The sequence below is a fragment of the Alexandromys fortis genome, unplaced genomic scaffold (assembly GCF_014885135.2).
Source record: "Alexandromys fortis isolate MF-2015 unplaced genomic scaffold, M_Fortis_MF-2015_v1.1 scaffold_337, whole genome shotgun sequence".
Taxonomy (NCBI): domain Eukaryota; kingdom Metazoa; phylum Chordata; class Mammalia; order Rodentia; family Cricetidae; genus Alexandromys; species Alexandromys fortis.
The window spans coordinates 447,824-475,054 of NW_026068253.1; the positions used below are offsets into that span (position 1 = coordinate 447,824).

Consider the following 27,231-nt stretch of genomic DNA (forward strand, 5'->3'; position numbering starts at 1 on the left):
AATAAAGTGTGTTCTGAGAAGAAAAAAAACTCATCCATTATCTCAGCATTTGTGAGACTGAGAAGGAATGATCATGAATTTGAGGACACCTTGAGCTGTGTATGTAGTTCCCTCTCCAATTCTTTGTAATAGTTACATTTCCCTTTCTTGTAACAAAAAAAAAATATATCGTGGCATAAAGAAATTAAAAAAAAAAAACAGGATGTTTATTTTTCTTTTAGGGTGTGATCCACCATGAGGGTAGAAGATTAACGAGGTTGATTATTTCAAATAGACAGGAATCAGGGAGTAATGCCTGCTTGTACTCTTTTTCTAAATCTCAGATACCTACTCATGGGACAATGCCCCCTGCCAGAGTTAAGGTGCGATCTTTGACACATAGAAACAATAGAATGGAAATATTAAATATTATGAGGTGCTTTATTTGCAGCTTCAACAGAATAGGTTGAGGAAAAACATTGAAAATCTTTGCTGCTTTCATCTGACCAATTTACTTAATGTAAAGATTCCAATTCATTGCAAACACATGTTTTTTTTTTTTTTTTTCATTCTTTCATTCTCTATTTTTGTAAGGACATTTTTTATTGCTTAGATTCTTAGCTGGGATCATATTTGCTGTTTCCTGGGAGTTTCCCTAGTGACTGATTTCTCATTAACACCACAATGGCTTCCTTTTTCAAGGTATCGCTTTCTTTGCTCTTCCCCACTTTGCTTTACCCAACTCAATTTTATCAATCCCGCATGTTCTCCTCCCTGCTCCATTTTTCCCCTCCCCACTTCTCTATCACCCTCCCCCATCCTCCACATGCTGCCAATTTACTAAGGAGATCTCGTCTACTTCCCTTTCCTGGGGGAATTCAAGTATATCTCTCTTAGGGTTCACCTTCCTTGTCTTCTCTGGCGTTGTAAATTTTAGGCCGGCTATCTTTTGCTTTATGTCTAATATCCACTTATGAGTGAGTTCATACCTTGTTTATCTTTCTGTGTCTGGGTTACCTCACTCAGGATGTTTTTTTTTTCCTAGTTTCATCCATTTCCCTGTAAATTTCAAGAAGTCATTATTTTTTACTACTGTGCAGTACTTCACTGTGTAAATGTAGCACATTTTCTTTATTCATTCTTCCTAAGAGCATCCAGGCTATTTCCAGGTTCTAGTTATTATGATGAATAATGCTGCTGTAAACATAGTTGAGCAAATGTCCTTGCAGTATAGATCTACATATTTGGGTTATATGCCCAAGAGTGGTATTTCTGGGTCTTGGGGTTGAATAATACCCAATACTTTAAGAAACCACCCTACTCATTTCAAAAGTGGATGTACAAGTTTGCACACCCACCTAAGAGTGTTCCCCTTACTCTGTATATTCTCCAGCATAAGCTATCATTAGTGTTTTTCATTTTATATATTCTGAATGGTTTAAGGTGGTATCTCAGAGTCTATTGAGATGACATATTGATTTATAAATTAGTTTTGCTGCCAATTCCAATAGAGCCATTTTAGAAATAGATTCCACAGGATTTAGTCATTTTATGATATGCACAAAGGTCAGATGAAATATTTTAAAGCAACCCAAATGGTTAATGTATATATATTTTTGTTTTTCCTTTAGGACTGTATTATATAAACTAATTATGTACTTAGGAATGTGCTTTATTTGTCTGATTGTTATATGCAAGTAAATATTTTTGTATCATAAAAAAGGTTTGAAGCTCAAGAACATAAAGCAAGATAGACATTTAAAGGGACAAGTTGTGTCCATAAATTAACAGTGTTGTTGAATATTCTGGAAAACTTAATGTATGCTAAGGATATAAGAATGTTATACATTGCTTGTTAAAACAGCAACAACAACAACAACGAACAGCTAACAGGTCAGAGAAAAACTCAGAGAAGGCAAATTATTTTATTCTTCCATAATCCATTTTAGTGATTTTACTGCTTGTATTAGGTGAGCTCTAAAATTCAGCAAGCATCCACCTGAGTTGAAGAGTGTTAGTTCTACCTCTGTAGAGCAGGGTAGTGGCTGAGAAGAAGACAAGAGAGCCTGAGCATGTGCTTCTCATTACATAGCCATTATACTTGATTTGTGTCAGGAATACTAAGAACAGACACTATCAAGTCTCTTGACACTCACATTCCAAGAAATATTGCTTCATTCCCAGTATATTATTAAGGTCATAACTAAAAAAAAGTCCAGATTCTTCAACTAAATATTGGTTTTTGACATAATTATTTCCTTTCCTTTTCCAGTTTCTTCTTCCTCTCAGGTTCTTTATGTCCCCGCCTTTTCAGCTGTCATGAGCTGTTATACTCTAAGTTGCATTTATCTCTGACATGATTGTCTGCCTCACCACAGACTTATAAATGGAAACTTGTGACCATGAATTCATATTTTTGAAATCGTGGGAAAATAAATCCTTAATAACTGTAGTTTTGTCAAGTTTTTTTCTTACAGTAGCAGTAAACTAACTCATATGCCATTTTGTCTTTTGTTTGTTTTGTTTTATAGAAAATAGATTTTTTTCATGCAACATATTCTGATTATTGTTCTCTTTCTGAAACTCTTCTTTTAGTCTCTGGAAACTAGAAGATTTGTCCTCTACAGCCTATATAAAGGAATATAACTCAGTTAGAAACTTGAATTTCAAATCCTGGCATCAATACTACTAAAAAAACAAATTCATATTTTTTTAGAAAACATGAAATTTGTAGATACTTATTATCACAGCTGTAAAAAAATAATGATGAATACATAGAGGAGCATTTTCAAGGGTATGAAAATCAACCAAAATAAAAAAAAATTAAAGGAGACACACTCATTAATGTCTTTGTAGATTGATCCAGGCATTCTGTGGTTGGTTTAAACTGAAATATGATTCCAGTAGACCCTGGTGAAAAGGGGTATCTTTCAGTCTTTCTTGAGCTCATCAGAGACTTTTTTTACATTAAGTTGATAGTGTTAATCATCTTTTTATATCTTGTGAGATATTCTCTTCTGTCTCTGTCTCTCTCTCTCTTTATCTGCCTCTATCTCCCTTTCCTTCTTCCCCATCTTTCCCTTTTTTGCTTCCCCAGTCCTCTAGATATTCCTTCAGGTTTTAATTCATTCTGATTATTTGTATGAATCTGTGGAAACACAGATCCTAAGACAGCACCAAGACATGCCTGCCTATGAGTAAGATAGTCAAATTGTCCTTAGTGCATTTTCCAGGTATGGTTAAAAGGTGTCAAACACCATGATATGATAACTCTTGAGTAGTTAATTGGATAATAATGTAAAGCTTTTAAAACAAAGCCAGTATATGTTAAAGAAGTTAAAAACCAGTCTTTATTTCCTACTTTTGAGAAAATATTCAATACTACTTAAAGTAATTTAGAATTTGCTATGTATCTGGTTTGTTCTTGGCCTACCTTCTCCATCTCTTCCAGTTGATGGGTCTATACCAAACTGAGTAACACGTGATCTGAGCAAGGATGACACCAAGAGACACATCCAAGAGTGTGGGATAAAGTTTATCAGTCTCAACTTTATACAAAAATGAGCAGGAGTGAGAAATGTTGAAAATAGGGAAAATATTCTTCCCCATAGAAGAGTACAGTAATAGACTATCCAACACTATATCTTCATCCTTGAAAAGATACAAACAAGTAGCATTATAACAAATTAACAGGTCATATTTAGAAATTCTATATATACATCTATACATTCAATAAAAATTAATGAACATGCATTTGTAAGAGCACTAAGGGTTTATATAGAATGGTCTAGAAAAAGGGAAGGGGTATAATGTAATTTATATTATAATATAAAAACTTGTCTTTTTAATTTGAAATGTTTTCATCAATTTACTATATTTTCTTAATCACTGTTTTATTGCTGTGAAGAACAATGGTGACCATAACAGCTCTTTTTAAGAAGCATGTAATTGGAATCGTCTGTAGAGTCTAAGTGGGTTGGTTAGTCCATGATAAAAATGTAGGGCTGGAGACAGAATGGTGCTGAGGTAGTATATGAAAACTTTACACCTTTATCTCACAGAAAACAGGCAGAAAGACTGAGAGAGAAAAGAGACCTGACAATGGCTTCTGTAAATTCACAGTCCTCTCCTAATGACACTTTTTCTCAAATAAAGCCATACCTCATGATCTTTCTAATCCTTCTAAAAGAGTTCTACCAACTGTGGATCAAATTTGCAAATATATTTTCCCATAAGGACCATTATAATTCAAACCTTCACAGGTAGCACCTTTTATGTAAGTTCACATAACAATCTGAAATACTGACTTTAAATGAAAGATGAAATGGAGATTGTGAGCTTTGGATCTATTTGAAGTCTTTTAACTTGGGAATTATTATTTCTAATTAAACTTTTGATTAAAATATATATGGGAATCAGAATAAACATATTAATATACTAGAAATTATATTTTTATATTAATAGCCAATTTTTAAGTTGCCAATATAAGTCAATATATTAGGTTTTATGTTTCAGTAATTACTTATAAGACATTTATACCAATATCCTAGAGTAACACATATTCGATATTTACATACTGGAATAGTGTGTTTGAATAAAATGAGTGCTGATAATGCATGTTCATTTGGTCCTAATAACCATACAAATGAAGTCATTTTGAATGATAAAATTATGACTCATATGACTATAAAAATTATTTACACAAACAGCTAGATTTTTAATTTGTGTGTGTGTGTGTGTGTGTGTCTGTACATGTGTTTAGCTTCTGAATCGCTTCTAAATTCTTAAAGATTATTTTGGTATGTTTCTTAGAAGTTGTTTAACCATAGGCATTTTTGTTCATTTAGGAATCAATGTATCTCTACTGTATTCAAGAGTGTGGTCATCTACTGTAGGTATCTATGGTTAATATTTTATTATATGTCTTAAAAATTTCAGAGTTAAGCATATTAAATAGGGCATGAAAAAGCCAATCCTACCACAGAGAAGGATGTAACAGACACTTCTTATTATTCTCAGCTTTCAAAACCTCTGTGACAACATCAAGAGTATAATCAAAATGCATCCGCAGTTTATTCCCCATATGTTCTTCTCATTATCTTCCTACCATCAAAAATTTCTTGTTCATAGCTTGGTGTAGGTTTCATGATTTAAAATAATCTTAAAAAAATTAACCATTTTCTAAAATTACTTGTAGTGCTCTCTCTCTTTCTCCCTCCCTCTCTCTTTCTCCCTCTCTCTCTCTCTCTCTCTCTCTCTCTCTCTCTCNCTCTCTCTCTCTCTCTCTCTCTCTCTCTCTCTCTCTGTCACACACACACACACACACACACACACACACACACTAACCCTGGGCAAAATTAAGCAGATAGGTTGGCTTTAATTAAAGACAATTGCTATAAGATAGAGAGAAAGAAATCAGCTAGGATACATAAAAGTACAGTCTGAGTTCAACTTTATTAACACAAAATTTTTCTATTAACTGAGTTTGAAAATGAGGAACCATGACTCATTGCTGTTTACTTATAGTCATTCTTGTTTCTTTATGAGAAGAGATAGTTTTGCAGTATGAAAAGCCTTGATAGCTAGTCACCAAGCCCTCTATTGACTGCATGCCACCAAGATGAGACAAATTCTCCCATGCAGTCAATAGAGTGCTTGGTGACTAGCTATTTTTTTATGAATTCATTGATTATTAAATTTTTGTAATGCTTCTAGACAGATAATCTTCATGTATATTATTGCTTTTATATTTGTTTATGACAACCAGAGTCTATACTTCACATTGCTCCCTTCAAGACATGTTTATAGTATGTAATACAAAATCATTGTATTCACTTTTGTAGTTAATTTTAAATTATTCCCTTGCACAGGAGTCAAAATTTTCTTGAACACAGAAGTACTTGTCTACCTTTTTCTAATGTTGAAAGCCTGACTAAATATCGTAAAGGAAGTTGAGAGTTTGCACTGTTTTGCAAAAATATAGGAAATAGAACCTTAACCTTCTTGGTTAATATATACCCCTAATATTGTATAAAAACCTTTCTCTTACGATTTGATATTCACATAGCTACATGAGATTGAAATAAAGTTATATGCAAACTGTTCATAGCTTCTCATGGTCTGTGTGTAAGTAAATGTTGTCAAGTAACTACAAATTCTCTTCTTTCTTCTTAGAGTCCCCATTAACAATCATTGGATTTTAAGTGTAGGCTCAGGAAGATTTCAGTGCATCTGGGAAGTTTCTAAATGAGGATTTATGTCAGAATTTTATGACAGACCTCCTAAAAAGACACATACCTGTACATATCCTAAATGTTATAAATCAAATTCTTAGAAAAGGGGCAGGAAAGTTCTGAGTATCACTCTAGATACTCTTAAAGAAAAAACAAAGAGCAGATGCCTCAGTAATTAAGAATCCTTCTGAGGCGGATCTCTGTGAGTTCAAGACCAGCCTGGTCTACAAGAGCTAGTTCCAGGACAGCTCCAAAACCACAGAGAAACCCTGTCTCGAAAAACCAAAAAAAAAAAAAAAAAAATCCTGAATACTGGAATACTGGGCTAATCTCAGGATACCACATAAAGGTAGAGGGAGACAAGTGACCTCACAAAATCATCCTCTATTCTCCACAGGTATACCCTGGTATAAGCTTGGAAATATAGACACTGCCCACAATAAAATAACAATGAAAAACTTAAAAATGAAATTGTCTTATTACAATACTGCAAAAGTCCTAACAAGATATATGTCACTGCATATTTTGTATTTTTGTATGGATTTACACTATTAATTCTCCTTCCACAGAGCAATTTGCAGTTTGTCTTGTTTTGCTTTGCTTGTTTTTGATCAAGAATAAAATATATACCATTGTATTTCTTGCTGTGTTTCCCATTTGGGCTATCAGGGTCATCTGGCTCATAGGTTTAATTCAATTTTTAGGTAGTATATGCACAATATCAATTGTTTAATTCAGCATTTTTTCTATAATATAGTAAGAATTAATTGAACTTCTTTTCTAAAGATAAAGAAAAATGAGTACTGAGAATAAGAGCATGGAAAAAACCCACAGGGCAGGGAAACTTGATTGCTCGTTGGGCTAACGAGGGAGGTGCTGGATTGGGGGAGGAAGAGGGAAGAGGGAAATGGGAGAAGGTGGTGGGGAAGAGTCAGAAATCTTTTTTTTTTTTTGTTAACACTGTCAAATTTATTTCTATAGAAGAAATAGTCTTGTGTTGTAGGCAGAAGATTCTTGTTCATTCCTGGCTGTCCAGACTCAAAATAATCACACAGAAACTACACTAATTAACAGTGCTTGGCCTATTGGCTTAGGATTCTTATTAACTAATACTGACATCTTAAATTACCCCATTCCTATTATTTTGTATTTTATCACAAGACTTGTGATTTACCACTAAGGTTCCAGGGCATCTGTCTCCTTCAGCAGACACATGGAGTCTGACTCCACTTTCTTTTCTCCTCTATCTCTGCTTGGAATTCCTGCTTTGCTTTATTCTGCCCTACTATAGGACCAAAGCAGCTTCATATTAAACAGCATACAGAAGAGAAACTCAAATCACTGTGTAGGTGATTATAACTGTTTTGACTTTAAAAAATAAAAAAAAGAATAAACCACAGTGACATATTAAAAAAAAAAAGAGTATGGAAAAAATCTGGGTCATAAGCATTGCATGAAACATACATAAGCATGTTATTAATATTTGTCTAGGTTGGGAAATTAACCAATTTTGTGTATTAGTTTATGTATTTTTCATATTAGCCTAAGAGAGGCAGCAAAAAATGTAATATTGTATAGTGTCTGTATGTCATATAAATATGTGTGTAAGAGTAAATATATGTACATTTATTCAAATTATAGTTTATGCCACAAATACTAGAGTATATATAATATATAAATATGTGTATATTTTATATTTATAGTATAAAATAATATAATAACACTATATTATATGATATAGACTAAGGTTATAAAATATATTTTAATTCATATAGAGTATACATAAAATATAATGTATACAATAGGTAATATATGGATAACTATTATATACTCTTTATGATATATAGATTTTAGTATATGGCTTTGCATGTAATATATGTTAATGTAATTTATATTATGTAAATTATTTAAAATACATTTTGGTTGATTTTATACCCTTTTGAAGATTATTTGGAATATCTGAATGCCCACATATGTATACATTTATGCCTATAAGCACAGTTGGTAAATTGCCCCAACCAGCAGGACATGATGTCCTGACCAGTGGGACATGAATAGGGAACCGGATTCTGAAGGAGAGGAATGGCAGGCAAGAGAAATGAGAAATGGACAGCAAGTCTGTATTTGGATCAAGCTGTCAACTTTATTTTTTCTCAGAAGCATTATATAGTGAATAAAACAGAGAGAAGAGTAGGATGCTAGAATGTCAGGTTTGGAGACATCCCTAGCTGATAGGAAGAGATAAGGAAATGCTGAGGGTCTGCTAATTACTTCTGAAGCCTGGGGACTGAAGGCATACTTAACTCACAGAGGGAGATAAGAGTTGTTTCCTGGTGTAACACGAAGGGATCCTATTTGTTGGAATTCTTGTCCTGCCCAATTCCCCACAGCTGGCAAGTCCCAAAGAAAATCACACAGAGATCTCTAAAGTTATAAAGCTGATTGGCCCATTAGGTCAAGCTACATATTAGCTCTTGTGACTTACATTAACTCACTATTCTGATCTATGTAAGCCATGTGGCTCAGTACCTTTTTCAGTGCGGCAAATCACATCCTGCTACTTCGGTGGTTTGGGCAAAAGTGGAAGGAATCAACTTCTTCCTTCCAAGAATTCTCCTGTTCTCATTACATCATTTTTACTTCCTGTCTGTTTTTCTCACCTATACTTCCTGCCTGGCCAATGAGCATTTATTTAAAACATGATTGACAGATTACAGACAATTCTCCTGTACAACTTCCCCCTCTTTTTTTTTTTTTTAAGGAAAATATCCATAGTTCATTTTTTGGGAATGTGGGCATCGTTTTCCAGGCTACTTCCAGCTGATTGGGGGCACTGATAATCTTATAGGGACCTAAAGAAAATTTAGAGTTATGATCAAGTTCTGACTGAAGTATCCTGTGAGTCTTGATCATCTCACGCAGCAGTCTTGAACCTGTTCTGGATGAAGAACTCAGACATCTGGGCCATCTATTCCTGCCAGAGATTTCTCAGGTGGTCTTCCTTGATCAAAGCTGATTTTTCTTAACTCTGAATAAATCCAGAGCCTCTCATTTTCTGTGGAAACAAAAGCAAAATCTCTTCTCAAAGTCACATACCTTTTGACTTCAATTTTGACATCAAGGTATTTTCAAAATACCTATCTTTGATTAATTCTGCAGCATTTATAAGCAAGTGTTGATCCTTCCTCAGCATTCAAACAATTTAAAGAGAGCATAATAGCATACAGTATCAAGATTCTCTGTGTATTTCCCATCTTTATGTGGCTTTATTTTAACCTCTATTTCTTTTATTTTTACTTTTTGAGACAGGTTCTTTATATATCTTTGTCCTGGAATAACTCTGTAGACCAGGCTGTCTTTGAACTCACAGAGATCCATCTGTGTCTGCCTCCCAAGAAAATACTACTGGTGTGTGTCACCACAAGCAGGAGTACTACTCTTAGTTTCTTTTTTTTTTTCCTCTGAGAACTTTAACCTTTAGCCTGTATATATTTCTAACACACTGTTAACCATTTAGAGGTTTTCTTCCTCTTTGAATCTCTCTTTACTGTATACCTCTCTTATTCTGAACATATGAGCCTTTAATTCACCAAGCAATCATCACTGAGGTACTGGCTGGAGCCATGTTTATTTCCACAACTGTATGGCTTTTCAAGGTCCCTGCCAGCAAGCAAGCTGCAACAGTGTATCCATAAACAACACTCAAATCTCCTATGGTGTTTCAAGGTCCTTGCCAGGAAGCAAGCTGCCACAGTGTGTCCATAGCCCCATAGTCCAGACCACCTGCTTGAAAGAGTCAGAGTTTTCCCTGGCAGGAGGGCCCAGAAAGCCAACATTTTAGAACAGCACAGCTTTTTTCCTGCTTTGGCTGAAAACTGAAATGCTTTACTCTAGTCTGTCCCAAGCTTTCTCTGGATGCAGTTATCCACATGAGTGTCATTCTTTAACATGAGAGGGCCTGCTCCTTGGGGTTTCTGTCCTGCCCGGTACCCCACAGCCAGCAAGCCCCAAAGAAAATCACACAGAGATCTCTATACATTATAAAGCTAATCAGCCCATTAGGTAAGGCTACTTATTAGCACTTGTAGCTTATATTAATCCATTATTCTGATCTATTTTTGCCATATGGCTCAGTACCTTTTTTAAGCTGGCAGGTCACATCCTGCTGCTTTGGTGGTCTGGGCAGGAGTGGGAGGAATCAACTTCCTCCTTCCCAGAATTCTCCTGTTCTCATTGCATCATTTCTACTTCCTGTCTGTTTTTTCCACCTATACTTCCTGCCTTGCCCATCAGCATTTATTTAAAACATGATTGACAGATTACAGACAATTCTCTTGCACCATCTTGGGCCCAGAACTTGCCCTACAGAGGTGAATATCTTACTTAATTTGTGAGCTAAGATGCCTATAAACAAAATACTGGTCTTTTCTCCCAGCAATAGATTTGCATTCTAACAATCACTATTATATTTTCAATGTATTTCCTGTTCAATATTTCTAATGTCTTTTGGAATCGAAATAATTTCTATCATTTTCTTTATTATTACATTAATATCATTCTGTTTTGTATCATATGTAGAGAATTTGAATTTATTCAATGTTGAGATTGAGAATGGAAGGTAAAAAAGTTGTCTCTCTACATGTTATTCAGTGATTAGATTGAGAATGAAAACTAGAAAAAGCTGTCACACTCCACATATTATTTTTCCAAGCATCTTCATACCACATATATGATTCCTATTTGAACATATGGTGATTTTTAATGAAATATTTAATGTTTACAATCAAGCTTCCAATGACTGCTTTTAAAGAATATTTGAAAATCATTAGTCCTCTTAAGAAGATACATATAGATTTAAAATTCTGAGATATAAGTATTAGACATCTATGTAGTGTTTTGGTGTTTAGCAATGGACCATTGAAGAAAGCAGCACCAGTGAGTGCCTTATAGAAAGGCTGCTGTATGTGTTTGAGAGACATTGATACATTTCCAATGCCACTAAAGTTAAAGTCTGAGCACCTGGGAAGTAAAAATATGAGTCACCTAAGTCACCTATCTATTCAATGAGAATTTGAGTTTGATGTATAGTTTCTCTTCCATTTTAATTTATATTTCTGAATAAAATGTATGGATTATATGAGTTAAGAATAATACACTTATCCCCTATTGGAAAATATTTTAAATCAGATCATATTCTTTCAGATAATGTTATGAAGAATTGTGTCTGTCCCAGAAATGCATGGAAGTAGAATGGATTAAGTTAGCTCTAAAGGACTTACCATGGTCTGAGCCAGAAAATTAGTAAGGATTCTGATTGGCATAAACTTTTATTGTGTTTAAGTGCTGATGGTGCAGTTTCATGACAGAGTCTCCACTATAGTTATTGATATTCATAAATGAAAAGGCTTGCTTTGGTGACTATCTAATTTCACTAATAACTTTCCTTACAGGAACTCGATTTTGAAGCCAAAACAAGTTATACACTGCGCATAGAGGCTGCAAATCGTGAAGCTGATCCCCGGTTTCTAAGTTTGGGTCCATTCAGTGACACAACTACTATAAAGATAATTGTAGAAGATGTGGATGAGCCCCCTGTGTTTTCTTCACCTTTGTACCCCATGGAGGTGTCAGAAGCTACACAAGTGGGAAATATCATTGGCACTGTAACAGCACATGACCCTGATTCTTCCAATAGCCCAGTGAGGTAAAGGCTTTTTGCTCCACTTTACTACTACATTCATCACTATTCTTGTATCCACATTCATACTTCTGTATAATGGTCCTTTCTGGTCTGTAACTATTAATGTCTACATTCTTTATGTGCAAAGCACTATAGTCTTAATATTTCAGCAGGATAGAAACTACAGAGCATCTCTGCTAATTCAATAAAGGAGTAAAGGAATTAATTGATTAATTAAATTAAGGATCAATTAATCTATCTTTTAAATTGATGTCTGTGGACAATTTGAGCTTATTAACTTTACTGTTTCTAGTAGTAAAAATAAAAATATACCTCATCTATGTATGCAGTTAGTTTAAATTATTCTAAAAATAGACATTTTTATCAAATAATATCTTTGAGTATATTTATATATGCAAACATTTCAAATTATCTACACCCTCTCATTTGAGATCAGTTTGTGTATTTGCATGTATGTGTGTATTTGTGTGAATGTGATGAATGATACCTGTAGCTTGGGATAAACATAGTAAGTAAAATATACTTGAGATATTATGGGAATGGTGTTTACTTTGTATGTAATATATTTCCTCAACCCATGGTTGTTAAATTCTAGTAAATTTCTTTTTCTTTTTTTAAAATATACTTACAACAATCAAGTTAAAGAATAGGGTTAATTTTCCTCACAGTTACATTTTACAGTACATCATGACAGTGGGAACATGAGACAGTTGGCCACATTGTATTAATAGTCAATACAGAAAGTGAACAAATGCATGCATGCTCACTTGCTTTTTACCAGTTCTTGGCTTGTATTCTTAATTAATTATTTAATTATAATATATATAATATACACACATATATAAAATTTTAAATGCAACCTGCTGAGTTTCTTTAGTGTTGCTAATATGTACATGCATTTATGATTGATGGTCCCCTGGAGAAGACTGATTTTCTTTCTCAGTGGTCATTGTCTATAGCACTTCACATAATGTGCAACCTTGTGAAATTTCCTAAAATTGTAGAATATGGGTACGAAATGTTTCCACATTCTTATACAGTTTAGGAGCCACTCCATAGATCCAGAGATCTGAGCCATTTTTTATTAATCAATTTAATTAAAACAAACTCTCAAAATCATGCTCACAGTGTGCAAAAATCATATATTGATGATAATGATACTTCTATTTAAATTGTGCCTAAATTATTTAATTATGAGGAACAAAATCTTTTCCCACAGTTGAAGGCATTAAAAGGTGTAAAGGCATATTAATATTTACCATATTTTAGGGCCGATGAACAAAGACATTTAAGGATATCTAAAGAGTCTATTGGTGTCTGTTACCTTAATTTTATTAATTACCTTGTAAATCATATTATTGAAAATCTCTTGAGAAAGCATTGCATTTTTCAGAATATTGTACATGAATTGAGACAATGGTAATGTTAAGCAGTAATTAAAAATGGGAAGCCAAAAAAGGCTTAAATGAATAATCACTTATTCATTGGGAAAGGTGAAGTATACTCCTAGATTGATCCCTAAAAGAAATAGGAAGGACAAAGACTGAATTCCATGCAATGCAAGTCAAGATTTCATGACTTTTTCCAGTTAAAGACCATACCTGTCTAGTGTTTACCTTTTCTGAAGTAAGGAATATGAGTGGGAAGTTAAGTACAATCTTATATTATTTTCTCACAAGCAGAAACTCAGGCTTGTCTCAAGCAATTTCAAATGATTGAACTTTGTATAATTGCTTATGTCTTCAGATTTATCAAATTTTTGTCTTAAGTCTAATGTTGCTATGCTTGGAACACATTTTGACTTTAAATCATTTTCATAATGTTGGCAACTAACATTCATGGTACATAATTTTTTCTGAATTTAATTCAATATATTTGCCTTTCCCATCCATTTATGATGCTTTTTAAGAGATACATGTTATTCCTTGTTGACTATATTTACTCTCATACAATCTCTTGAAATTGGTTCCCCTTCTTAGCATTGTTTTTTGTTAAGTGGTGGACACTATGCCACAAGAATTCTCATATTTCTCTGTGAGCCAAGCATTAAGAAATTGCTCTGAGGTTTACTCAAATGTGTTTTCCTTTTTTAAATGATACGTAAAAATCATGACCAATATTAGCAAATATGGCATTTCTGTATTTTTATTGTTAGGATTTATAAAAATTTATATGGACTATAGTGTCATAAAAGTAAGTTAATATTGACCTTTTATAGACAATAACTTCGGTTACCTTTTAAGGATTTATTTTATGTTAATTGTGTGTGTATGTCTGCATATGAATATATATGCAGATACTTGTGGAGTCTAGAAGATGTTGTGGATCTGGAATTACAGGCAAATGAGAGCTGTCTGACATGAGTGCTTACAACCAATCTTGGTTCCTCAGAAAGATGGTATGTTCTGTTAAATGCTGTGCTGTTTTTCTACTCCCATTTTGCTATTTATTATTAAGATTATTTTGTATTCACATACATCCCAATAAATGGCAAACATTACACAATGTCTTTGTGGAGGTAAACATGTATTTTATTAAGAGGTCAGTTAGTTCTCAAACTGTAAACCCTCCTTCATCATGTACCTGCAGAGAAACAGCATTTTTCTGAGGAGGTAGAGAAACAGAACTTACAAATGACTACAGAATGTGATGAGACTTTATAGTTAGGATCTTGCTTCTATGACTTCACAAATGTTCATTTTATTTCACATTTATTTAGTGTGTGTTTATGTGTGCATATTTGTACAATGCATGTCCATGTATACTTTACAAAGTGGCTTACAATATGTAGAAGTCAAAGAATTGCTTTTGAGTCTTGCTGTTCCTTCTCACCATATAGATTCAGATTGCTTTCCCCTATTGTCCTGGAGATATTGAAAAGCAGTGTTTACTTCATTGCAATTATTTACAGGGCAGGCAATATTACTAAAAGTGTGAAATAGTACAGGCACTGAATATCAGTTAACATAATAATGTTAAAAATTATGATATCAGATGGAAGTCTGGCATATGCTATTCATATTTAGAAAATTTACTCTTATATGATGTTTATTCTAAGTAAAAATATTAGAACAAACTTCCAGTAAAGCAAATTTAAGTTCCTCTTCCAATGTAATATGTATCATATTATACCATATGTATTTATATTTAAAAGAAAAACTCATTTTGCTAATACACAGCCTATGTGTAACTTTTCTGTATACATTTTTTTTCTCTTCAGGAATGGATGCTTTCATCACTGTCACAACACTGGCATTTTGACTGTTATAGATGTAATTAGTAGAAATATGATTGTTATATGAACCCAGACCTTTGTGATTGCCTACACCATTAGGGAATGTTAAGACTCTGTGGTCTTAGTCTCATCCAGATATCATATTTGAAGTGTACCATACTTCATTTAATTTGCTTTCCATTTTCCTCATGTGAATAAACTAATTCTTCAGTAAAAATTCAGTGATACTTAACATTACTTAGGAAAATAAATACTGCCTCTTTATTTTTCTTTAAGCAATTGTAGATAATAGAGAGTAAGCATATATCTGACTCATTTTTAAGCATTTATATAATATTTTATGTCACTTTAGACCTGAATGCTAAACCTCTGGCTAGATCTACCAATAAAGGAAGGACAGGTTGCAGTCCATTCTCTTTGATCACCTTCTAAAACAGTAAGAACTTGACTTTGCAGTTCTTGTCCAAGATTTTAAGAACCTTTAAGGATTCTGGAGACTATAGAAATCATACTCATTTTCAAGTCGATCAATGGCTCAGCATGCATTTATCAAGAAAGTGTTCTGTGAAACACTCTGGGGAAAATGCTGGTTGAAAACAAGTATGAATAAAACATTTATTCCAACACTTAGGAACTTATAATCTGGCTGAAGTAATAAGATCTCATAAAAGATAAGAACTACAAGAGAAAAATATGTCTCTATGGTAACAAGAAAGATTGTGGGACAAATTAGAGCAACTCAGATCACTAGACAAGAGGTTTCACTTGGAGGAATGACAGCATCAATAAAACTTTGTGTACAGCAGTATTTTGAGAAGTTGATAACAAATATGATGTAGAGAATGATGATGTTTCATTTACTTCTATCCTAATAACATGGTGCTAATTTTATGAGAAGATTGATTACTGAAAGACACGGAACAAGCTAAGAGACAGAATGCTAAAACTAGCACTTTATTGAAGTAAGATGTAAGTAAAAAATAAGATTCATTGTGAAGATCTCTGCATAATTATATTAAACAACATTTCCAAAAGTTTTTAACATTCCTGTCAAAAAACTCCATGTGCATATTTTCTACAGGTACTGGCATTCCTGGTTACATGTTCTAAGATAAAAGGCAAAATTGTATCATGATGTGGTATGGCTAGTATGAACACATTTGGGTTGTTTGAATATTTAATGGTTTTTTATTTTATTTTATTACTTTAAAAAAATACCAATCCAAATCCCCACTCCCTCCCCTCCTCTCACTCCCTCCACATACCCACCCACCCGACCCCCACCAATCCTAAGAGAAGGGCAAGGTACCTTGCTCTGTGGAAAGTCCAAGGCCTTCTCTACTATATCTTTGCTGAGCAAGGTATACATCCAAATAGACTAAGATCCCTAGAAGACAGTACATGCAGTAGAGACAAATCCCAGTGCCGCTGTCAGTATCCCCTCAGTCTACCCCAACTGTCTACCACATTCAGAGGGATTAGTTTGATCCCATGCTCATTCACTCTCAGTCCAGTTGGAGTTGGTGAGTTCATATTACCTCAGGCAAACTGTCTCACTGGGTGAACTTCCGATGGTCTTGCTCATACTCTTACTCCTCCAGCTTTTCAACTGGACCTTGGGAGCTCAGTCCAGTGCTTTGATGTAGGTCTCTGCCTCTGTTTCCTCCTTTTGTTGGACAAAGGTTCCATGGTGACATTTAAGATAATCATCAGTCTGACTATAGGGAAAGGCCAGTTCAGGAACACTCTCCTCTATTACTTAGGGGCTTAGCTGGGGTCATCTTTGTGGATTCTTGGGAAATTTTCTAAATCCAGGTTTCTTTTTAACCCCATAATGGCTTCCTCAATCAAGGTATCTCTTTCCTTGCTCTCGTATCTGTTCTTCCTCCATCTCGACTACGCCATTCCAAGGTCTTCTCAACTCTTCCCTTCTTCCCTTCCTTCTAAGCCCCACCCCCATGCTTTCAATTTTGTCAGATGATCTTGTCCATTTCCATTTTCTAGGTGGGTCAATGCTTGTTTTTCTTTGGATTTTATTTAGCTTCCCTGGGATCATGAAGTATAAGCTCAGTGTTGTTTGTTTATGGCTAATATCCACTTATGAGTAAATATAAACCATATTCATTTTTTTTTTTGGTCTGGGTTACCTAGCTCAGCATAGTGTTTTCTAATTCCATCTATTTCTATGCAAAATTCAAGATGTCATTGTTTTTTTTTACCACTGAGTAGTACTCTAATGTGTAAGTGTGCCATATTTTATTTATCCATTCTTCAGTTGAGGGCCATCTAGGTTGTTTCCTGGCTATTACAAATAATTCTGCTATAAACATAGTTAAACAAATGCTTTTGTAGTATGATTGAGCATCTTTTGGGCATATCCCCAAGAATGGTATTGTTGAATCCTGAGGTAGGTTGATTCGCAAATTTTCTGAGAAACCACCATACTGATTTCCAAAGCTTCTTTATCTTTTGTGTATAGGAGGGCTACTGAATATTTTGAGTTGATCTTGTATCCCTGCCACTTCACTGAAGGTATTTATCAGCTGTAGGAGTTCTCTGGTAGAATTTTTTAAGTTACTTATATACACTATCATATCTGAAAATTACAAAAGTTTGACTTCTTCCTTTCAAATTTGAATCTCCTTCATCTCCTTATGTTTAAGAAAACATTGCTACTGCTAAAACTTCAAGAACTATGTTGAAGAGATAAAGAGATAGTGTACAGTCTTGTCTTGTTTCTGATTTTAGTGTAATACTTTTATTATCTCTCCATGTTATTTAATTTTGTTGTCAGCTTGCTGTATATTGCTTTTATTGTATTTAGATATGATCCTTGTATCCCTATCTCTCTAAGACTTTTATCATGAAGAAATGCTGAATTTTGTCAAATGCTTTTTTAGCATATAATGAAATGATCATATGTTTTGTTCTTTCAGTTTAATTATATGATATATTACATTGATAGACTTTTGTATGTTAAACCAGCCCTACATCTCTGGGATGAAGACTACTTGAACATGAATGATTTTTTTATGTGTTTTTGGACTTAGTTTGTATTTTATTGAGAATTTTTGAATTCATGTTCATGAGTGAGATTAGTCTGTAATTCTTTTTTTTTTTTTTTTTGGTTGAGTCTTTGTGCAATTTTGGTGTCAAGGTAACCACAGCCTCATAGAAAGAGTTTGGCAATGATTTTTCTGTTTCTATTATGTGGAACCTTTGAGGATTATAAGTATAAGCTCTTCTTGGAAGTTCTGGTAGAATTCTTCACTAAAACTAATCGGCTCTGAGCTTTTTTTAGTTGAGAGGTTTTTGATGATAACTTCTATTTCCTCTTGGCTTATAGGTGTATTTAAATTGCTCACCTGGTCTTAATTTAATTTTGGTATTGGCATATGTCCAAAATATTGCCCATTTCTTTGCCATTTTTCCAATTTTTTGAGTACAGGTTTTGTAGCAAGACCTAATGATTCTCTGTATTTCCTCAGTGTGTGTTGTTATGTCCCCCTTTTCATTTCTGATTTTGTTAATTTGGATGTTTTCTCCCTGCCTTTTGCTTAGTTTGGATAAAGGTTTGTCAATCTTATTGATTTTCTCAAAGAACCTGCTCTTTGTTTCATTGATTCTTTTTTTTTTTTCCAAGCCAAACTGTATCCAGCTTTATTAAAGACACTTTTCATAAACAATCATGGTTTTCCAGGCAGAACATGGGCAGACAATCAGTAACAGTATACAAGAACTTCCAAACTCCCTTCTTGTATCGACTACCAAAATCAGAAAGCCACTATAAAACCCGGTGAGTCTCCATTGGATGCTCTGCAAAGGGGGAGGAATTTAGAGTGAGGGCTGACATTTCACATCGAGGATGTTGTTTCACAACTCTTCACAAGCCGACCCTGACTTTCAGGAAATGAAATGAAAATGGCAGAATTATCAATGTGCAGATCCACAATCTTCTATAAAAGGAACCGCTGCGCTTTTGAGGACACTCAATGATATCACTGCAAAGTCCGGATTGCCCAACAGACTGGCAAAACCAATTTTGGGGATCAGGTTCCAACAGTCTTAAGGGAGTTAAGTCTATGTTGATGGTACAGGGGGAGGAGGATATAAAAATGAACTGAGTTTTCCCACACAAGGCATGCTGTGCCATGGTGGCCACACATGTCAACGTGTCCCCAGGGGGTCTCTCCTGGGAGCCAAGAGGAGTCTTTCAAAATTATCAGGGAAAGATGTTTTCCATCATGAACCATCATCCATCCAGCTTGGGGGACACTGCTAGTGACACATTTTCCTCCCCACCCAAAACAATGAAGTGTTCTGTGTGCTAACAACATAGCTTTTAAAAAAAAAGTAAAACAAAATTCTGNACCAGAAGTACACAGTTATCAAAAACGCACACATTTCACTTGGCGTCTCCAGCACCTTCAGCTTTTTGTGCCTGGTCTGTTTTGGCATCTCCATTCTCTGCAGGATTATTGGCATCCTTACCAGCATCGGCCTTCCCCTTCTTCCCCTTGGGTACCTTCTCTCCCTTCTTTGCGGGGGCCTTTTTAGGCTTGGGCCCTGGCTTTGGAGGAGCAGGTTTAGCAGACAACCTTGCCGATCTTCTCTGTGGCTCGTCCTTCACCTTGGCTTTATCTCCTTTAGTATCCCCTTTAGCCTTTCTTTTGGGCATGGGGGGGGTGGGGTAACGTCGGTGCTGAACACGGGGCTGCAGAGGTGCGCAGCTCGGGTCCGTCAGGGGGTCGTTCTCGCTGCTTCTTCACACTGCTCTTCATTGATTCTTTGTATTATTTTCTTTGTTTCTATTTTTGTTGATTTCAGCCCTCAGTTTGATTTATTTCCTGTCTTCTACTCTTTCTGCGTGAGTCTGCTTCCTTTTGTTTTCTAGGGCTTTCAGTTGTGCTGTAAAGTTGCTAATGTGAGCTTTTTCCATTTTCTTTGTGTAGTATTAGCACTGCTTTCATAGTGTCCCTTAGGTTTGTATGCATTGTGCCTTTATTTTTGTTAAATTCAAGGAAGACTTTAATTTTTTTTAAATTTTTTCCTTGACCCAGGAATGGTACAGTAGTTGACTTTTCAGTTTTTCATGAGTTTGTAGGCATTCTGGGAGTAGTATTGTTGTTAAAAATCTAATTTAATCCATGCTGATCTGGATTACTTGATAATTTTGTATTATCAAGAACAGGGGGTTACTTGATATATTTGTATCTGTGGATGTTTGCTTTGTTACTGTATATGTGATCAATTTTAGAGAAGGTTCCATGAGGTGGTGAGAAGAAGGTATATTCTTTTGTGTTTGGAAGAAGGTATATTCTTTTGTGTTTGGGTGGAATGTTATATAGATGTCTCTTAAGTTCATTTGATTCATTACATCTGTTAGTTCTCTTATGTTTCTGTTAAGTTTCTGTCTGGTTGACCTGTCCATTGGTGAGAGAGGAGTATAGAGATTCCCTACTATTAGTGTTTAGGGTGTGATGTGCATTTAAGTATTAGTAATGTTTCTTTTACATATGTGGGTGTTATTGTATTAGAGGCATAGATATTTAATTGAGACTTCATCTTGATGAACTGTTTCTGTTATGAGTATAAAATATCCTTCTCCAACTCTTCTGATCAATTTTAGTTTGAAATTATTATTTTTTAGATATCAGTCTAGCCACACACACTTGTTTCTTAGGTCCATTTGATTGGAAAATCTTTTCCCAACCCTTTACTCTGAGGTAGTATCTGTCTTTGAGGTAGAGGTGTATTTCTTGTAAACAGCAGAAGGCTGGATCCTGTTTTTGTATTCATTCTCTTAGCCTTTGTCTTTTTATAGGTGAATTGAGCACACTGATGTTAAGTGGTATTAATAACTCTCGTTATTTTTCAGTAGTAGTGTTTGTGTGTTTCCCTTTTGGGGGTTATGCTGGTGGGGAGGTTATCAGAGGTCTCTGTTATTGTGGATGTAGTTAGCTTCCTTGGGTTGAGGTTTTCCTCCTAGTACTTCCCCTAAAGCTGGGTTTATGGATACATATTTTTTAACTCTGTTTATGTCATGGAATATCTTATTTTCTCCAATGATGGTGACTAAAAGCTTTGCTGGATATAGTAGTCTGGGCTTGCATACAAATGATCTTTTATTGTCTGCAACACATCTATCTAGGACCTTCTGGATATCATAGTTTCCATTGAGCAGTCAGGTATAATTCTAATAAATTTACCTTGATATGTTTCTTGACCTTTTTCCTTTGAAGCTCTTAATATTTCTTTGTTCTGTGTGTTTTGTGTTTTGATTATTATAGAGAGGAGATTTTAATTTTTTGATCTAGTGTCTTTGGTGTTCTGTAAGCTTCTTATACATTTAGGGATATCCTTGTCTAGATTGGGAAAGTTTTCTTCTATAATTTTGTTGAATACATTTTCTGTGCCTTTGAGCTGGAGTTCTTCTTCTTTTTCCCCTATTATTCTTCAGTTTGGTCTTTTCATGTTGTCCCGGATTTCCTAAATGTTTTGTGTTAAGAATTTGTTAGATTTAATGTTTTATTTGGCCAATGAGCCTATTTCCTCTACAGTATTTTTAGCACCTGAGATTCTTTCTTCTATCCCTTATATTCTGTTGATTATACTTGTCTCTGTTGTTCCTGTTTATACAGAATTTTCATATCCAGAATTCCCTCAGTTTGTGTTTTTTTTTTTTTATTTTTATTACCTCTATTTCAGTCTTCAAGTCCTTCACCTGTTTGATTGTTTTTCTTAGTTTTCTTGGGTTTCTTTGAGGGACTTATTAATTTCTTCCAACTTTTTTTGTCTTCTCTTCCAATTCTTTAAGGGAGTTTTTCACTTCCTTTTTATAGTTGGCCATCATTTTTATAAAGTTATCTTTAAAGTCAGTTTCTTCTACTTATTCTGGGTTAGGATGATGAAGTCTGTGCTCTGGTGTTACCATGTTGCCTTTCAGGTTGTTGGAGAAATTCTTGCAGTGGCACGTAACCATCACTTCCTTCAAAATAGGCAAGCAGTGTCTTGGCATCTTGGTCCAATCCTTGATGCGGCTGAGTATTTGAGATTTTTTTTCTTGGCCTGCCCTCTTAGTTCCCCCTCAGTATTGTAGCAAGCTGTGTTTCAGGGTTCAATGGAACTTATAAGCAGATAGGTGAGTTTGGAATTGGGGTGGTTTCAGGCATAGCCTAGCCACAGGAAAATTCCCTGCTTCCTGGCTAGAAAAGATGAGGGAGTAGGGGGAAACCCCCTGGGTTTTGTCCCACTGGGGATGTCCTAGAGAGTAGGGCACCCAGTTGTCTGGCCCTGTGGCTATTGACTCACCTCTTAGGTACCCTCAGTATTGGAGCAAGCTGTGATTCAAGGTTCCACAGAGTTCGCAGGCAAATAGGTGGGGTGGGGCCTAGCCTAGCCACAGGAAAACACCCTACTGGCAACTAGAAAAGCCAAGGAATTTGGAGAGGTGCCTTTGGGTTTTATCCCACCAAGGAGGTCCTACAGAGTGGGACACCTGGCTGTCCAGACCTGTGGATGTTGACTAGCCTCTTAGGTCCCCTCAGTATTGGAACAAGCTGTGTTTTAGGATTCCACAGATCTCACAGGTGAATAGGAGGGTTTGGGGATGAGGGGTGTTGGAGGATAGACTAGCCACAGCTATTTAGTGTGTTCATACAGTTGCTTATAAGCCTGAATATATCTATATCTATGTGCATTATTGTACATAATTAATGATTTTTCCCATTTTTATATTACATAAAGTGAACTTGCTATACAGAAAGTAGTATTAACAATGCAGATGATAAATCTAAAAAGTAACAGAAAACCAGTCTGTAAAAAAATTAGGAGTCATGTTCTATTTCAATCTGTTATTCATTTTAATACAATTGCTACTAAAAATGTAAATAGCTATATATTCAGAACATTAAAAACAAAGAATTTTGTTAGACTAGTGTGCTTACTAACCAGAGATGATTTTAAAAGTGTATTAAGCAGTAAATAACTAATTTATTGGAGCCATTTTTTGTTTTATATTTTATAAGATGTTGTCCTATAATTAAAGCTCTTTGCCAAGACCTTCTAACTTAGCTTTATTTAAGACTATAGATAAAATTAATTTATTGAAAATTACATGTTACCTTGTTTGTTCTTAATTAGTGACTCTCATGTCTAAAATACCAATTAAAGCATCAGATTAGTAGGAGAACACAAAAATCTCTAATCTTTGTGTGTGTTTGTGTGTGTGTGTGTGAGAGAGAGAGAGAGAGAGAGTGTGTGTGTGAGTGTGTAGGTAGAATTATGCATGAATATGAAAGTTGTCAGAACTCAAACTGATTTATCATCTATTGTCTTGTTAACATCCTTTAACTGTAATCAAATAAACAAAGCATGGTTAATTGAGAAAAAAACATTATGGAAATATTATTAAACCTTACAGAAAGTGAGATTATGAAATTTTAGCTTATGAGAGAAATGAAAGAGTAAAATTATCTGTGAAAAAAATGAGAAACAGTGAAAAGCAGTCTCTGGGATGCAACAAAGAGGATAAATCTGCTTTAGATTAAGATATTTTGAACAAAAATTTATCATTTCTTGATATATGGGCTGTCACTAAACCAGAATGTTTGGGTACCTCATTTGTACTGTCAAATTATATAAGATTGATAAGTTTTAAATCTCCAAAGGAAAAATTGAGTTGTTGATATCAGATAAGGTGAATGAGGGCTCAAATACAGTGTCTTCTATCGTTGTATATAGAAATTAGTGGTTTATTTTGAAGTAGATTGATGGAAGAGGGTCATCTGTCTATGTGTTACTTTCATTGGTTAATAAGGAAATTGCCTTGGATCTTTGATAGGATGGAAAATTAGGTAGGCAGAGTAAACAGAACAGGATGCTGGGACAAAGGCAGTGAGACAGATGAGATGAAGCTCCGGCCCAAGATGGACTCAGGTTAGAATCTTCCCAGTAAGCCACCACTTAGTGGTGCTACACAGATTATTAGAAATGGGTTAACCAAGATGTAAGAATTAGCCAATGTGAGGTTGAAACTAATGGGCCAGGCAGTGTTTAAATGAATACAATTTGTATGTTGTTATTTTGGGTGTAAAGCTAGCCATGCAGGAGCAGGGAAGGACAAAAAGCAGGCCTGCTCGCCTCATCACTATGGTAGATTCTCTGTAAATCATTACAAGAAAATTATTATTATTTCTAGATTATATATAAACATGACTTTGGTAACAGAATTGGAATGTTCTGGGCACACAGATTAGAGTGGTCTATATACAGTTCTATATTATTTGCATTGTTGTATCCAAGTGCTATAAACTCCAGTGATGTTGGAAGTCCATTTTTTTATGTGTTGCTTTTATTGGTTAATGAATAAAGAATTTGCCTTGGACTGTGATATGGTAGAGTAGAGCTAGGTAGGGCAAACTAAATTGAATGCTGGGAGAAAGAGAGAGATGCCATGTAGCTGCTGCTGGGAACAGATGAGCCAGGACCTTGTCTATACCTTGTATTTATCACCACATTAATAGAAATGAATTAAATTAAAATGTAGGAGTTAGCCAATAATTATCTAGAGATAATGGGCCAAGCAGTGATTTAATTAATATAGTTTTTGTTTGGTTATTTTGGGCCTCAGCTGCCATGCATTCAGGAAATGAACGAGTAGCCTTATAAAACTGGTGTAGGAGGGCCTTCTGTACTTGCGTTGCTTTCATTGGTTGAATAAAAAACTGTATTGGCCTTTTAATAGGGCAACCCTTAGGTGGGCAGAGAAGACAGAACAGAATTCTGAAAAAAAAAAAAGGCAGTGTAGCAAATGCCATGAATATCCAGCCTGAGACAAATGTAGATTAGAATCTTGCCAGTAAGCCACAGTCATGTGGTGATGCACAGATATAATAGAAATGGGTTACTCAAGATGTAAGAGTTAGCCAATATGAGGCTAGATCTAATGGGCCAGGCAGTAATTTAATTAATACAATTTCTGTCTGATTATTTTGGGTTAAGCTAAACAGGCAGTGGGATGCAGCTTGCCACTCCTCTTACTACAGAATGGCACTCTGGCTTGGTCTACAAACTCCATGTTAACCTAACAGGGCTTAAAAAGAAATTCTAGACCTAAAAAATAATAATACAGAGTTTAATACAGCGTTTTGCTGTTTGCTGGCAGAGTATCACAACTCTTTTAAGAGCAATTTTCCTAATTCAGCTGTAGCAGGAAAAAAAAAAAAAACTGTGACATTTCAAAACGCAGCTTCCTGGGCTATGTTGCTAGTGTGAACTCTGGCTCTAAAGCATTTCAATGACATTTGTGGGACCCGGTTGCTTCTGTGCCCACCAAGGTTGGGAGGAAAGTGGCTGAGACCATGCCTGTGATTCAGTGCTCCCTGCCTGAGCAGGTGGTGAGATCAGGTCTACTAGGCGTGCACAAGCAGGAGAGCATGGCAAATTCCTGCCACCATACACAGAGATATTTCCAGGCTATGTAGGGATCAGCATGGCAGATTTGGCTGTAACTCAGATAAAAAAGCATTTATGTGTTGTATGCTCATCCTCTGAGTTGGACTGCTGAAGTCAGCTCCTGCCTAGTGGCCCCAGAGCTAACAGAAATTGAAGGTCCACCATTTTGAAATTGGAGAGAGGTGGAGCCAACATCCAGAGCAGCTGAAACCAAGATGTTTAGCATTTTAAAAGCTTTTTAAGACAGTAGAGAATTAAAGACAATGCAATAGGATAGATTCATACATAAAAGACCTCTAAATGGGCCATGGTGTTAGATAAACCACATAGGCTTTGGAGAAAAAAGATAAAGAGTATACAGATACATAATATAAAATTAATGCTTTAAAGAAAGGGTAAAGACTTTAAGAGACAAAGTAAAGTGATAGAGTAAAAATAAGCCAAGAAAAAATGGAAAATTCACAGAGAGTCTGGATTCTTTGTATTATTGTGTTTTCTTTAAATTTTTTGACTGTGAAGGAGCTGAGTATAGAGAAACATTTCATTGTATGGGCTAAGCTAAACCAGCATGGATATTATAAAGGTATTAGTACTTCAAAATTTGGCTCTAAGGATATCATGCTTTGGAAAAGAGGTTCATCTTTTGTTTTCACAGAGAATGAGACTCTGTGGATTGCTTCTAGACCAATATGGTATGATAGACCACTCCCTCCTGTAAGGTTGCTGTAAGTAACCCTCAGAAAGTTAATTTGCTAAACTGGTGACTGAGATGAACCTAGAGCATGGGATATACCATGAAGAACCTAATTAACAGTGCCCTCATAAATCATGAAGAAGTTTGGAGAGAAATAACTACGTCCATATTCCCAAATATTGTTTATAAATGTTCGTTTACATTTAAAGGGGTATATGATAAAGATATGAATAATTTGCATTGGTATGGATTTGGCTATATTGATATAAATATCAGTTCAATCTTGTTATATGTATATTTCTGCTCTTTATTAAGGTATTGTGATTTTGTATATTTTAAAATGTAATGTATATTAGGAAATATAGATTGTTAATGAATAATCATCTAAAATAGTCAAGTTTGTAGTCATGTTAGTTAGAATTTCTAAATATATAGAGATATATTTAGTTAAGTGGGCATTCTTCATATCTTTCAAAGACTACAGAATATGGCATTTAAAGTGTTTTAATAACTTAGGGCTTTTTATGACAATGAGACACATCTACTTCAAGAGGAAGATGGGATTGAAGAGGCTCTTTATGGAGTTGGTTAACCATATGGGCAAGAAACTGCTTTTTCCAGGACTGTTGCACAAGCTGAACATAAAGAACCCACAGAGAGGACTGCTGAACTTGCTTAAAAGTGAGATGGTCCTTCAGGTTCCCTGATTCATGAAGAGTCTGCAAGACATTTCGCAGCATACAGGAGAAAGAGCCTAAACTGTCTTTGAATTTTCCTGATTCATGGAGATGTCTGCTGGATACTATGGGGCTGTAGGCAGAAGATGGATGCCCCAACAGTACAAAAAAAACTTTGGAAGTTGTGTGGAAAAATTATCTTTATTCTGTCAGTCATGTTTTAAATAAATGCTGATTGGCCAGTAACAGGAAGTATA

General features: G+C 35.0%; 2 protein-coding genes across 5 annotated transcripts in view; one reads left to right on the plus strand and one right to left on the minus strand.

The window, feature by feature from the left end:
- The window catches only part of Cdh7 (cadherin 7), a 151,123-nt gene that overhangs the window by 82,564 nt on the left and 41,328 nt on the right, over nt 1-27,231 (plus strand). For all 4 annotated transcript variants that reach the window (XM_050131463.1, XM_050131467.1, XM_050131465.1 and 1 more), the window contains one exon: nt 11,663-11,916. In XM_050131463.1, the coding sequence (XP_049987420.1) occupies nt 11,663-11,916 (254 nt within the window). The remainder of the gene's footprint in view (nt 1-11,662; nt 11,917-27,231) is intronic.
- Nucleotides 19,526-19,826, minus strand: LOC126494208 (non-histone chromosomal protein HMG-17-like). The gene has a single exon (XM_050131468.1). It carries the CDS (start codon nt 19,824-19,826, stop codon nt 19,554-19,556), a length of 273 nt encoding a protein of 90 aa, XP_049987425.1. The 3' UTR covers nt 19,526-19,553.

What these genes read in the sequence shown, in the direction of transcription:
- LOC126494208 (XM_050131468.1), bottom strand. Translation starts at nt 19,826, where the DNA reads ATGCCCAAAAGAAAGGCTAAAGGGGATACTAAAGGAGATAAAGCCAAG.